This window comes from Trachemys scripta, chromosome 19 (genome assembly GCF_013100865.1).
Source record: "Trachemys scripta elegans isolate TJP31775 chromosome 19, CAS_Tse_1.0, whole genome shotgun sequence".
In the NCBI taxonomy this organism is placed as follows: Eukaryota; Metazoa; Chordata; order Testudines; family Emydidae; genus Trachemys; species Trachemys scripta.
The window spans coordinates 3,895,435-3,910,268 of NC_048316.1; the positions used below are offsets into that span (position 1 = coordinate 3,895,435).

General features: G+C 47.2%; 1 protein-coding gene across 2 annotated transcripts in view; it reads left to right on the forward strand.

The window, feature by feature from the left end:
• MEGF6 (multiple EGF like domains 6) overlaps positions 1-14,834 on the forward strand; it is a 245,461-nt gene that overhangs the window by 204,845 nt on the left and 25,782 nt on the right. For both annotated transcript variants that reach the window (XM_034753186.1, XM_034753187.1), the window contains 6 exons: positions 1,249-1,377; positions 4,473-4,601; positions 5,610-5,744; positions 6,132-6,266; positions 12,070-12,195; positions 14,685-14,816. In XM_034753186.1, the coding sequence (XP_034609077.1) occupies positions 1,249-1,377; positions 4,473-4,601; positions 5,610-5,744; positions 6,132-6,266; positions 12,070-12,195; positions 14,685-14,816 (786 nt within the window). The remainder of the gene's footprint in view (positions 1-1,248; positions 1,378-4,472; positions 4,602-5,609; positions 5,745-6,131; positions 6,267-12,069; positions 12,196-14,684; positions 14,817-14,834) is intronic.

Genomic DNA, 14,834 nt, shown 5'->3' on the forward strand with positions numbered 1-14,834 from the left:
TACCATCATTAATGATGTATACAGAGCTATAGAAGGCAAGATCCCAGTCCTGAAGAGTTTACAGTCTAATCCAGACAAATACAATGCATGGGATAACAGGCCAAATGCAAGAAGGAAAAATGAACATAGTCTGCATGGAGGCCTTAGTCAAGAGGTTGAATATTAGCTGGCACCATAGACCAGAAGCACCAGTTAGAGCACACCTTATCTGGTCATCCTCTGACTTTCCTATGGCCCTGCACCAGCACTGGGATGCATTGGAGTAGAGAGGTGCAGAACAGGCATGAGAATAGTCCCACTGCACTGTATTGGTTTCATACATCCCCATGTCCCTTTCTCGGCTTCACTGTCCTCCATTTGAATTACTCCGATGTCAGGACGTGCTTGCTGCAAGTCACGCAGGGAGTTTGCTGGAAACCCTTTGGGCTGAGTGTCAGATCTTATTGTAATTAATCTGTCAGTCTAGGGCAGTGGTTCTCAAACTGTGGTCCATGGACCACCAGGGGTCTGTGAGCTCCATTCAGGTGGTCCGCAGATACTTCCCTCTAAGGTGCGCACCTGGGCGGCCGCATATGAGAGAATGAAGGGCCACCCACCTAATTAGTGGAGCCAAGCCGGCGTGGCTCCACTAAATAGGTGCCTGGACCCTGGAGAAGACGCACATGTAAGGTGAGGTGGTGGCCTTGGGGGGAATAGGGAGTAGGTGGGAGGGAGCAGTGGGGTGAGAAGAGGGGGTGGGGGGGGAATTTGGAACCGGCAGGGCTGCGGTGGCCAGAGAAAGAGACTACTTTCCCCAGCTCCAGGGATATGGCTGCCGGGGGAAGAGGGTCCTCCTTCCCATGTCCACCTTGGGGGCCGCTGTGGTGGGGGAGAGGGAGAGACCCCCCTCCTTCCCAGCCCCAGCTCGGGGGCGGCGGGTGAGAGAGGGCACATCCATTGCATTAGAAAGGTAAGATTACTGATATTAAAATATGAGTTGTGTGCTTTCATTTGTAGAACAAAAAATGTTTATTATTAAGGGTTTTTTTATATAGCGCTTTTATCCAAAGCTCTTTACAATCGTTAGCTAATGGTACAAACAACATTTGGAAAGATCATTAAGTGGTCCGCTGAGACCCTCGGCAATTTTCAAGTGATCCGCAGAAAAAAAAAAATTTGAGAACCACTGATCTAGGGCAATAGAAATGAACAAATAGCTGTGACAGTACAATCGCCTTTCTGACCTCCTGTCTCTCTGTCCCCTCACAGCCTGTCCCGAAGGCACCTTTGGGAGGAACTGCAGCTTCACCTGCCACTGTAAGAATGGAGGCACGTGTGATCCAGTGACTGGGAAGTGCCGCTGCCCGCCTGGGGTCAGTGGAGAACTGTGTGAGGATGGTATGGTCAAGCTTCCCAATCTCCTGCTTCATGCAGTAATGAGACTCCCCACTTTCCTCTCCCTAGCCCAGTGACATGATGGTGGGGGAGGCTGCTTCTGTGCAGAAAGTCTTGTTTCATTCTAAGAAGTTAGACAGCAGGCTGATAGAAATGCGGGGCCACCCTGTGCTCCTGAGGGCACAGTCTGGCCGCATTCCCTGTGCCACGCACATCATTGTGAGTAATGTTTCATGCACAGATTAAGCAGGGTGAGAGCTGGGGTGGGGAGAACAGAAAGTGTCAGCACAGGACTGGGGACCAGGAACTCCCGAGCTTCAATCTCAGCTCTGACCCTGATACTTTCAGTGACCTAGGCACGTCATTTAACCTCTGCACCTCAGCTTCCCCATTTGTAAAATGGGCATAGTAGGGTGACCAGACGTCCCAATTTTATCGGGACTGTCCCCATATTTGCTTATTTGTCCCATGTCCCAACCTACCTTCGGTCGGGACGCAAATTGTCCCAATATTTTGCCTCCTCTCGCAGGAGGAGCGGAGCCCAGAGGGGGCTCGCACCCCACCCCCACCCCAACTCCGCCCCCTTCTTCCCCCATTGGATCCCTCCCCAAATCCCCACCCTGGCCCCACCTCTTCCCCAAGCACGCCACATTCCTCCTTCTCCCCCGTCCCTCCCAGGCTTGCGCTGATCAGCTTTTTTTTTTTTTGCTCCGACCCTCCCCTCCCCCCCGCGTCCCGATTTTTCACCTGTGTGATCGGGTCACCCTAGGGCACAGTGATACTCTGATTGCCCTCACCAATGGGTTGTGATGATTCATTAGTGTTTATAAAGTATTAGAAAAAGGAAAGAATTATATCAGTGCAATCCATGTGGAGGAAGGACAGAGAGATATGTGCGTAGAATAGGCGCAGTCTCGCTGCTATTCTGGGCCCTGAATTCTTGCACAAGGTGCTGGGGGTTGTACCTTCCTAATTGTCTTGCTCTCCTCTTTTTACTGTAGAATGTGTTTTAATGAAATTGGGGACAGAGCAAGAGGAAAACAATATTTCTTAACTGCTTACAAGCTCCGTTCCCAGAGCTAACAGGGTAGTTCATTTGCTATTTGAATTGATACTTTATAGTGGAGTGTTTGCTCTAGTGATAAATGGAGATCATAGCCAGGTATGATGCTGGGCGTTCACAGTCCATTTGTGCTTCTGTTAAAACTTAGAAGCACTTTACACAGGATGTGCTCTATTGTTCAGTTTATATTCCTCAATCTGTTGCCTGATACCTGTATTTTAAGGGCACCTGGCATCTTTTAACCCTTTGCTTGGAACATCACTTTGTGTGAGACTCTGACACATCCCTAGATTCCATCTCACTTGCTGGATCACGTAGTCTTGCGTTTAAAAAGACTTTTTTTTCCATATGAAAAGGATGATTGAAGAAGCCACTTGACATGAATCCGTTTTCTAGGTCATTCCCTAATTCCTGCACCAAGCTCCTGGCAGCCCTAGTTTAGCAGATCAGTGACGTCCTTCTTGGGACATAGGGAGCAGTGATGGGCACTGACTCCTAGGCAGATGATTGTCTGGGGGAAAGTTCAGTGGAAGGCAGCAAAAAAAAAAAAAAAAATGGTATCATGTCATAAGAAATAGAAGTGTTGTGGAAAGGTGTCATGGTTGTCACTGAGATGGAAGTAGACACTGAAGACATTTGAGAATAATCGCTTCCCATCTTCTTGCACAAAAGGGATCAGTTAAGCTGTGTAGATATTGATTTATTTCGCACCCCGAAGGGTTAAAATCATGGAGATATAATCTAAAAACATGAAAACAGGGAGTCAGTAAGAAATTCCATCCAAATGACTTCATGAAAGTGGTTAGGAGCAGAGGGAATCCATTGCTGGAGAAGACAATTGAAGCAGAGTATATGTGAGTTCGAGAGACACCCAGACTTTTTTTTTCCTTAGGAAGGAGGCAGTTGAGGGGTACAGTGAAAAAGCAGGAAGGTGGAGTTCAGATAAACAATACAGAGCTGGTGAATTGGGCTGGATAGCCTTCCTTCTTCCTAAACTGTCTGATGTTGTTATCAGATGGGAGAAGCTTGTGCTTACCTGTACCTCTGTTGGTTGGCACGTTCTGCTGAGGCCGTCTATTTGGCACATGCTTCTAATATTAAATTCTTCAGCATTACAAAAAACCTGGCAACTGTTTTATTCCTTTAACAGTTCAAATCTGATTGTGATTTTTCCCAGGGGCTGGCTTAGTGGTCTAAGTGTCAGGTCTGAAAAAGCTAGACTTCCTGGAACTGCATGTTTGGCTGCCAGCAGGTTTGACTCAGCCCTTCGTCCTTCCAATGTGGAAACAGTGGTGCTAGGTGCCCTGGGGAGTATCTTGGATGCATAGAGGGAGGAAGTACCATGTGATTTGCTGGGTGAGGTCCTGTCTGATCTAGGGGGTCATCAGAAATCACAGGGCCTTTGTTTCCCACTGGCCTTTATTCCTAACCTGGTGCTTCCCATCTGGTGTCCTGGATGCGGCTGCATTTCAGGGCTTCTGTGCGTTTCTGGTTGCAAAGCACTTTGGGAGCCTTTGCACTGAAAGGTGGCCTGGAGCTGTCAATGGTAATTTGATGTTTTCTAGTTGTCTGTAGAGGTCTGTCCATAGTGTGGGTTTATCATCATCCTGTCACACTAGATCAAGTCACTCTCCATCAAGTCCAGTATCCAGTCTGTGGTATTTGCTGATTCCTTGAGAGCACCCCAGCACTCCATAATGCACCTAACCTAATAAACAGCCTTGTACATGAGGTGAGAGATGCAAACCCTTTCTGATCCCCGCAGCCATTGGATAATGCTCAGAAGAATATGATTTGACTACCCCCTTATTGAGATCTGACCTTGCAGGGAGGCAGACATTATTCTTGGTGACAAAATGATCCGTTCCTTCTTTCACATCCAGGTGCCCTGTAGGACTGTGATAATTTCTTATCATATACAGGCAGTGTTTTTGCAATGGGGTGTTCTTGCCAAGTTCTGTTGTAAGCCCCCACTGACTGACGTGACACTCCTGTGCTGGGTGTTCTTACCAGAGTACATTTTTCCCCTTTCTAGGCTGCCCTAAGGGATTCTTTGGGAAACAATGCAGGAAGAAATGCAACTGTGCCAACAGAGGTCGGTGCCATCGAATTTACGGGGCCTGTTTGTGTGACCCTGGACTTTACGGACGATACTGCCATTTAGGTGAGTCTGGCCAGCCGTAAAAGGGTTGGCTGACTGCTGGTGTGCCCCCTGGTGGCCGGGCGTGGCGTAGGTCGCTTTCCTCTTCCAGTACCCACTGCCGATGGTCATGCTGTGGTGTGCTTTTTCTCATGACTTGGCCCTCCAGCCAGGTCACATTTTAGTCCCACCCATTCCATGTTCTTACCCCCTCTCTGGGTCCCATGGTCCTCATGTCCTTCTCTCAGGGCTTTCAGTTATCCTTATCCTCTTATCAGGGGCCTCATGCAGACTCCTTGCAGCTGCCTGCCTGGACTTCTTCCTCTCTCTTTTTCAGGCCATCTCCCCATAACCTCTCTAGCTTCACCTTTTCTCGGGGCTGGGACTAGCAGGGCTCTCCTCTGGAATCCCTCAACAAAATCCCTAACTAAAAGTACAACAAACAAACCCAACTTCTGCCCTCCTTGGACTTGACCTTTCATCCCTCTCTGTTCCTCAGTTGAATGCCTCCCAGAGCTCTCTCCTCAGAAGTCCAGATCCTGCTCTTTTATCAGGGCTCACCGCTGCAGCTTGCTCCACCCCGATAGCTGTTCCTTGTCTCTCTCGGTATCTGACCGGACGTCTGTACTCCGGGGAGAATCCCCCAGGCCAGCTATCCCCCTGGGCCTCCTCCTTGACCCTGCCAGTCTCTACAACCAACAACGGACTGAAACATTCTCTCCTTCTCTACCTGCAGCCCCCTTCTAATCTGGTCTTCCTTTCTTTATAGTCATCACCCAGCTAGGTTTCATGTTTAGTTAGGCCTGGTTCCCACCCTCCAGGTGCAGCCAGGTGAGTGAGTTAGCCTCAGGCCCACATTAACCTTTTCAGAGCCAGGATGAACCCCTTCTAACACTGTTACATTACCATCAGACCGATCTTTCTAAGAGTTCCCTTTGGGCAGGGTCTTTAGAGGGTGATAACGATGCTATTGGTTATCCTCTGCTGTTTGGTTTCCCAAAGCACTTAATGATGCTTTCCCACCACATCTAGCCTGCCCAAAGTGGGCCTATGGGCCCGGGTGCTCCGAAGAATGCCTGTGTGTGCAGCAGAATACCCAGGAGTGTGACAAGAAGGACGGCTCCTGCAGATGCAAACCTGGTTATCATGGCAAAAGGTGTCAGACAAGTGAGTGGTTAGGTGACACGGGCTGTTTAGGGGAGTATTTCCCTAGGCTTTCCTTCCCCCCCACACTCATTAATTTTATTGGGAAAACAAAGAACCACTAAGACCCTCCCCAAGGACATCCTGTTAATTAGAACAGAAGCAAGCCCAATTTTCAACCTTGGTCAGCTAAGTTAGGGTGTCTAGTTCCACACACGTTAGATGCCAGTGGAAACTCCCTGAACTTATGTCCGCAGTCCAGCTAGGTGTGATATGTTAGATCAGTGAGGGGTCTGTTAAAGCTCCACTGCGATACCTCGAATCCCTGATACTCAGTTTGGGCTGCGTGTTCTTCCCAGGTCTGTCTGCTAATGCCGAATGCTCTTTCTTTTCAATGACTGTCATTAACAGAGTGTGACTCTGGCTATTATGGTGTTGACTGCAAGAACAAATGTAGTTGCCCCCTGGGAGTTTCCTGTGACCACGTGAGCGGAGAGTGTCAGAAAGAGTGTCCCGAAGGTTACCATGGGGAGAACTGCGACCAAGGTAAAAACCGCATGTGGAACTGGGCTGCAGAAGGGCACGTGTTGCGCCAGCACAGATTGTGCATGTGTCATATTCCACTTTTCAGAAGCTCAGTGAGCTTCACTGGCAGGTTCCTCTGATGGTGCAGGAACAACTGGCAGGTTCCTCTGAACGCCGCCATTCAGCTTGTTATAGTGTTTCAAAACCACAGGGGGCTCAGGAGGAAATTTCCCAGGTACTGCAGCAACCAACGTGCTCTAAAAACTGAGAGAATGAATAACTGGGCAGGCGGAGTCCAGATATTTTACGCTTTGCAAGGCTGATTCCTCTTGCTATAGTATGACTGCAGTGCTAGGGGTCAATATATGTACATCTCTAGTCTATTGTTCTAAAGGTTACAGAGGCGTTAATGACACACGTAATAATTTCTAAGCATGCTGTAGATACAGGGTAGATTTTTCGAAAGTGACTTGGAAGCCTAAGTCTCATTGGAAGTACAATATAACTGGCTTCCAAATAAGTGCCAAATTATTTAAAACACCAGTTTTAATACATCGATACATTTACAGAGGCATTTACAGCACTTTACATTGAGGGTGGCATATTCCATTGTAAAATGCTTATTAGACAAATAAAGGACACGGACTCCGTACAAGGGTTGGTGTGAATGGTTTATTTCTAGGCAGGCACTTCTTTGAAATGAAGCTGTTCCTGTGTGGCTTCTGGCCTAAATTCTCAAAAGCCCCTACTGGTGTCGTTGGGTATCTCTGGTTTTGGATTCCCAATGGGGGACACTGTAAAGGGACCTGATTTGGCTTCTTTCAGATATTTCAAGTTGGGCATCCGCAATCACTAGTCCCTTTGAAAATGTTGCCCTCCGTATGGCTGTTCAGTGACTGGGCGTGGTGCCGTGGCTACAGTTTGCCTGTTAGTTCTCCAAGGATGAGCCCTGATTTATCTCCTCTCAAGTTCACTGAAGGGCTTGTGAAGTTCAGAAATGAATTGGGACAAAATTCTTCTGTGTCCCAACTTCCAGTCCACACATACCACCTTCTTGCACACTTCTCTTTGTTAGGCCAAATATCTTTCCCGGGTGCCTGCAGTGCCCTGTGCCAGCTGCTGCCTATGCTGAGTCTGAACATCTGTAGTGGTCAATTTAAGCTTCCTCTCCCTATAGTCGCGAAGCCAGAAGAAGGGACAGCAAGAACTACTTTTACAACCCTCCAGCCTTCCCACCCCACTACAGCAGATCAAATGAGCTGAAACTGAAATGGCTTTAGATGATAAGAACAGCCAGGGACTGTATCCAAGCACGGCAGTTTTTTAAAGTGTGCAGGGAGACGTTTTTTAGTAATGATTCTTAATCAGAGCAGGAGGAAAAGGCCTCACTTTATCCTGCCGTTTGGGCGCCTCGGCTTTTGTAGATGAAGATGATATTTAGCGGCGTTTTCTTCTTATTCCTTTGACATCTGTTCATTTTCAGGCATTCCATCCCTGGCAGAATGGAGTCAGAGTCTCCTTTCTGCGTTTTATTCCACATTAAAGCTTTTTTTTTGATCTGCAAGAGGGAAAGAAAATCTTATATTTCAGTGGTCTTAAAATTTAACCTGCTGCCCCCATATGATCCTGTTATCAGCTTTCTGCTCTTCAGAGAAGAGGGCCAGCCTGGCAACTGGGATACATGGCTGAACCTCCCAGGTCACTGCGGTGCAGTGCTCAGACTGTAAGAGCTCCCTGGCTTTGTTAGTTCATGGCAGATGTGCATGTTCGATTTTCTTGCAGTGAAACTCGCATAGGTTAATGTGAAAAGGCAGTAAAAGGACTGTTGGGGTGAGGTTTGAGGGGATGATTAACCAGGAAACATGACTGCAACAGAACTTGGAAAATAGCACTTTGGTCCAGCCTCCAATTTGGCCCACGGATCAAAAAGCATCATCCCCTTTTGTGTGGCTGTTTTGTTCTGTGGCGCATTAATTATTGTTATTACGTGTTTCTGACATTGGAGCCTATGGTCCAGCCCAGGGAAGGGCCCCAGTGTGCTGTTCAGACCCAGAGTGGCAGACAGTCCCTGCCCTGAAGAGCTTCAGTAAGAGCAGACAAGACAGACCCGGGGTGGGGGAAGGGCTATAACACACCAACACAGTGACTTGTGTGATAGCAGCATGTGACATGTTCATTCCTCAGTTCTTGGTCCATGGGGATGCTGAGGGGAGGAGTGGCCCCATCTGGGCCCCATTTTGTCTCCTCTAACCTTAGTGCCAACTGCTTGGATCCGGTAGGAAATAGCCAAGTGCTGTCATCTTCAGACAGAGGAAAAAACCCACAGCATAAAAACACTTGCTGCTACTCAGCGTCCAAATTCTGACTGTAACCACCGATGGGTTTTAGGTTTGGCTTGGATCTCATGCCCAGGCACTTCATCCACACCCCATTCAGCAGATACAAATGTTAGTGTCATTTAGTAGCATGTGCTTATGCTGAATAACAGCACAGAAAAAGCAGCCCATTCATCTTATCAGTGAAGGCGAAAGCTACAGATTTTCACCAAAATATTCCAGTAGAGCAGGTCAAAGGGTTTGCTTTTATATCTATTCTACATCCCTGGGGCAAATGACAGCAAATAATCTATATCCATCAGCTTTGGCTCTGTGCCTGCAACCCATGCTCTCTGCTGACATGAAAACGCTCTTAGGCTTGGTCTACACTACCCCCCCCAATTCGAACTAAGGTACGCAACTTCAGCTACGTGAATAACGTAGCTGAAGTCGAAGTACCTTAGTTCGAACTTACCTTGGTCCACACGCGGCAGGCAGGCTCCCCCGTCGACTCCGCGGTACTCCTCTCGCCGAGCTGGAGTACCGTAGTCGACGGCAAGCACTTCCGGGTTCGACTTATCGCGTCCAGACTAGACGCGATAAGTCGAACCCAGAACTTCGATTTCCAGCCATCGAACTAGCTGGTAAGTGTAGCCAAGGCCTTAGCAACAAAATCTGTGGCTTAATTTTGTGTTTGAATAATACAGTGCTGCAAAAAAGAGACAGGGGAAATAAGAAATACCCCGAACCCCCACACTCTTTTGCCTGATTGTTTTTTTTTTTTTTTTTTTTTGAGGTATTTTTTTTTGAGGTTCGTAAGAGTTCTTCTCTCCTTTTTTTCCCTCCAAAATTTTTTTCATTGTCATGTGCTTGCTGGTACTATCCAGGTGTATAATTGGCTATGCCAAAATACAGTGAGAGAGTTGTTTGTGTGGGGTTAATTTAGCTCTGACTGTAGGCAGGAGGTGCTCAAAATCTTAAGCCCATTCTTGTCAGATTTCTAGACCAGAAACCTGGAGATGAGCACACCTCAAATCGCATCCAAACTTTGCAGCTGGCACCCTTTTGTGGTAAAAGTCTGATCTTTGGGTTTCACATCTGTGCTGAACTGCTGAGGCCTGTGAGGATTGTCCAACACTGTCTGAAAGTTAGATTCATGTTTGTGTCTCCCATCATGGCCAATGTTATGCCCATAGGACTGACCAAATGGTATGCAACTGATTTTTCTTAGAGATTCTTCCCATGCCAATCAGGGATTATTCTCCTGCAGTTCTTTCCCTTTCTCCGATATGCTGCCCTCCTTGCCAAATCTACGAGAGTTTCAGGAATGTGCCAGAGGACATGCAGGAAACCTTTGCAAAGTTTGTGCTTCACTACAGAGTTCCTAGCTTCCAATCACCTGGGAAGCAGGGGTCCTTCCTAAGGGCACTGGTAGTCTCAGATCTTCCATATGGCAGAGAACTGTGCTGCCTCTGGAGCCATTGAGCTGGTTCAGAGGTTGGAAATTTCAATCAGGAGATGCTTTTTTAAAGAATAAGAACGGGCTTAAGGTCCTCAGGGAAGAGTCACAGGAAATAACACAAATATTTTTATAGAAATAATAGGCTCTTGACTCTTGTTTGGATCTGGAAACTATTAAAGAGCGAAGACAAGCATCTGCCACTAATTAGCAAAGAAGAGAAACATCAGAAAACTCCGCAGCGTTGCTTTAAATCTCTGAACTGGTGTGGGTTTTTCCCCCCACCATCTTTTGTGAATGTCAGTGTGTTTTCACTACCTGAATCGTATGAAACGCTGGGGCATATGAACCAAAACATTCCAAGCCTGGAGCTCTCCTCAGAGATTAAAATAGGATTTAAGGATCTTTAACTTTGAGGCACTCGGTCTATGTGGGACTTAATTACTAAACCAGATCGTTCTGCAAAAAAACAAAATCTGGCTTTCACAAATCATCCTCGCACAGTGAGCTAAGGAAATGAAAATGTGCATTCCTCTTGTGCATGATGATTCTCTTTCTCTCACTTTGCATTAAATTATCCATTGTCGACAGTGCTGATTCATAAAAATTGGACTCCGTAATGTCTGAGAACTTTGGTCTCAGCCTTTGATGTGTTTTTTTGGACATCAGGTTATGCAATGATTTGGAAGAGTAGAGGTTTGACTCATTTGAAAATGGTGTTCTGGCATGTAAGGGTGTGCACATCTGCCCTCTAGTGGATGGGAGGTCAGATGTGCTGAGGTGTTGAAAGCTATTCCTGTAATTCAAGTGGGTGAGGCATGAAGTTACGAAGGTTCTTAGGGCTATTTCTCATGGCACTTGCATGAGGTTAACTGATGTCCGTGGTGTCTGTGTGCCAATATGTGTCCATTTTATGTGTGACTCGGTATAAGCATGGGAGCTTCTTGCACGGCCTTTGCCCTCCTATTGTATCCTGCAGCAATATCATAATGTTGAATTGAGGCCGTCGCAATCATTTTGATGGCAAGAGACTTACATGACAAATGAATGGTTGCGACTTCTCTACACATTGTACAGTTAAGGCATGAAATCCCTGACCCAAACAGAAATATCCTCTTTAATTGTTAAGGGAACACAGGAAAATTAGGCATGTGAACATCCCTTCCCACCCTCCCTTAGTTTACAGTGTTTTTGTTTTGTTTTTTGTTTAGCTTCACTGAACATTAAGATTTAGCCATAGATCAATTTGACAGACATTTGATTGGTCGGATTACAGAAGCAAGATCCCAGAAAATGGGTCAGTTGCGTTTCAGTACAAGGGAACCGCTGACATGAGGTCCTTAGTTGTTCCATGCCAGGAAGGAATGCGGGCTGGTTTACGGACAATGCCCAGTCTTGGTGGAAATATACTAAAAAAGGTGCGAAAATCTGGCAGCTCCTGCCTGTGGATGAATGCAGTTTCACAATGGAGCATATTCGTGCTCTGGGTGTGCCTATGATAAGGACACTTTGCAGGCAACAAACCATAGGCAGCAGGGGAGGGCGGTTTGGCCTCAAATGCTAGTTACTGAACACGTGAGCTATACAGTGAAAGGGCAGGCACTCATTTCAAATAGAAAAACAGTGTGGTGCTGTGAAATTTCTGAGCTGCCTCCTTGTCAGGGACCTCTCCCTGGGGACATGGTGGGTAGGGTGAGGTCTGGAGCGGGGAGGAGGGCATGATGGCTTGGGTCAATAGCAGCCACATGCACACCCCACTAAGACATACTCCCTCTATAGCATGGAGCGGCAGTGTCTGGTCCTGTGTTCACGCCACCCTCCCCAGCAATATACAGTGCAGTTATGTTCCTTTCCACTGGAGGGGGGCCATTTTCCCTCTCCCCTTCTGACACATGCACCGGGAAGTAGCCATAATGTGACCCACAGAGTCAGGGAAGAGGTATCTCCTTCGTGGTGACGTGAGGGATCTGAGCTGTGATTGGCTGAAAGTCTTCTCTTGGAAAACGTGTCATAGTGAAGTGTGATTTCTCCTCCATTATTTTAACCGTAGAGTGCCCAGAAGGGACATTTGGAGTTAACTGTTTACAATCCTGTTCCTGTGGCAGCTCCCCCTGCGACCGGCTCACTGGGAAGTGCATCTGTTTGCCGGGTAGAACAGGACTTGACTGTGGCCGAGGTGAGAAGGCAAGAGATGTGGGTGGGGATGGTGGTGGGGGGACTTAAACTGTCCATTTGGGTTTTTCTTTTTCTTTTGTTAAATTAAAGAGGTTTTACAAACCTCCTGCAAATAGATTGTGTGGAAGTAAAAAAAAAAAAAAAAAGCAGCATTATTTTTGTGTACAAGACTGACAATAAAATCAGCTAGTTGGGGTCCATTGTCCAGCTGAATGAAGTGTAAGCAAGTGATTAATGGCATGAGGAATGAGAAATGAATTGGAATTGCCAATTGTTGCGGTCTAAGGAATTTTTCTTTACAGATGTATAAATTTTTTTTATCATCCTCACCATGTCCGTTTAATGACTGGAAGACCAGAGATCCCTAAATAAAAAAGCTAGCTACAACAGCTGGAAGATATTAGTCATATTGAAATGTCTTCGTTCTAATAGCTTGACTGAGCAATATAAGACACACATGTACGGCACTTAATAGTTCCCCCCAGCCATTGGAGGGGCTTGGTATCACTTTAACAAGGAGACTTGACTCAGCTTTAGCACTTCTCAGCTTCCTGGCTCCTTTTTGGAACTAAATGCAAATCTTAGGAATGCGGAGCAAGATCTCTGTCTAGCAATGTGAAACCATCTTGCCTGAATGCAGACCACCTGCTTGAGCAGGTCAGAACTCACTAATTTTAAGATCAAGCAGCAAGAAACACATTGGAAAGCGCTTGGGCTAGCACAGGTTGAAGAATTACGTGCTTGCATAAAGCAGGCAAGAAAGCAAACCTATCTCAATGCACAGCAAAAGCAAGTGGTTCGTTCGCTCTTACAATTTTAGGATGCCATTGTGGGGAGCGCTGAGCACCATCTGTTCCCATTGAACCCTGTGAGAACGGATGGAAAGCAGCGTCATGCAGGATCAGGCCCTTTTGTAGTGTCCGTAAGCGGCTGGCCTGCTTTGCTGTATGTCCATCGCACATTTGATGCGGTGCTTCAGCTGCACCAGCGGCCTGCATGCACAGTCAGTGCATTATGAGTGTTCAGCTCCTTACTCAGCAGATGCTTTGGGATACCTAGAGACTCCAAGGTGCTAGAGAAAACGTAGTTCAGCCTATTCGACCTTAGTATCGCTGGCTGGAATTTTGCATCACTATAGGCACTGGATGAATTGTTCTTTCTGAAGCAGCCCTCTTTGAAACTCCCAGCAATGTGGCTTTGGTGAAGAGCTGGTGGGTTAGGGCTTGTGCACACAAAATGTCGTTTTTCATCTAGAATATCAGAAGAAAAACAAGCAAAACAGGTAAAGAAAACAAACAGAACTGGCTAATGCATGTAACAAGCAAAGTGGATTCAGAAAACCGGCTCAGGAATGAATAGCATTTGCTGTGGAGGAGGCAGCATTGCTGAGTTTGTAGAGACAATGTACCTCATTTCACTCCCGGTATGAAACGGGGCGACAGAGAGAACTTTTTGGCTGGTAAGGGAACAGCATTGCAGACAGACCGGAGTGGTGCAGAATGATGGCATTCGTAGAGACTCTGTTGTGTTGTCCTAAAGATAACTGGCCCCAGCAGCTGGGATGCGTGTAGTCCGTCCCGCAGCTCCACACACTGAGAGAGAGGAAATTCAGATCACGAGAGCACAAGCCTCACTTAAGTCATAAAGAAACCATAAAATAAACCTGTCTCTTTAGTTCCTTTTAAATGGCTTTGTGGCGAGGTGCCCAGGGCTTGCAGGCACCCCAGGGCTGTAATATTTGAAAGAATGCTCTTGAATCGAAGAAACAGATTTCCCAGCTCGTTCAGTGTTACATTCACGTTGTTCAAACTCCTGGAAAGATTGCCTGGTGGGGGAAGAAAAGGCTTGTTAAGTTTAACTATGTGACTTCAGTGCTGCCTTTCTAATGTCATTAGCTTCCCTCTCTTCCCTGGAGTAGGGCCCAGGGACCCAGAAAGTAAGGGAAAAAGCTTAATTCAAAGTAAATAACAATAAAACTCCCTGGAGCAAGTAAACAGGGCGAATACTCTCTCTGAAAGCATTTGCATGAGGGTGGGGTTCTGTCCGGGAATGTGGGCTGGGGGAGGGAGGGGGGAGAAAACAGGTTTGAAAACTCGTTAGTGCTTTTTGCGGCATCTTTTGTTCGTGGCATTTGCTTTTCCTGTCCCCAGGCCCTGATGTGGGAGCAGCAGTAACAGAACGGGGAGGAAGGTGTAGAGTGGGCAGCATGGTGGTCTTCAGCCACTTTCTAGTGGACCGGTGTCCGCATTACCATTGGTACTAATTGCCACCTTATTAGTATTCTCAGCAGAATGGGGCCCACCAAGGGGTGGCCTCTCCAAGGCGGGGTTGTGTCCACTGGCTGCACAGAAGTTTGCCCTCTCCCTGCCCTTAGCACACCTGCTCTGTGGATAAAGGGAGCCGTGGAGCTGGCACCTTTCCCCAGCACTAACTGCCCTTTGGAATAATGAGTGGAAATTCCTCTGGCATCCGTCTCTATCTGTGCTTCAGCTTGCCCCGTTGGCCGCTGGGGAGTGGGCTGCCAGGAGATCTGCCTGGAGTGTGAGAACGACGCCAGCTGTGACCCTGCCACGGGTGCCTGCCTGTGTCCACCTGGATATGTTGGCGGCCGCTGCCAGGATGGTAAGTGGGGCCATTGAA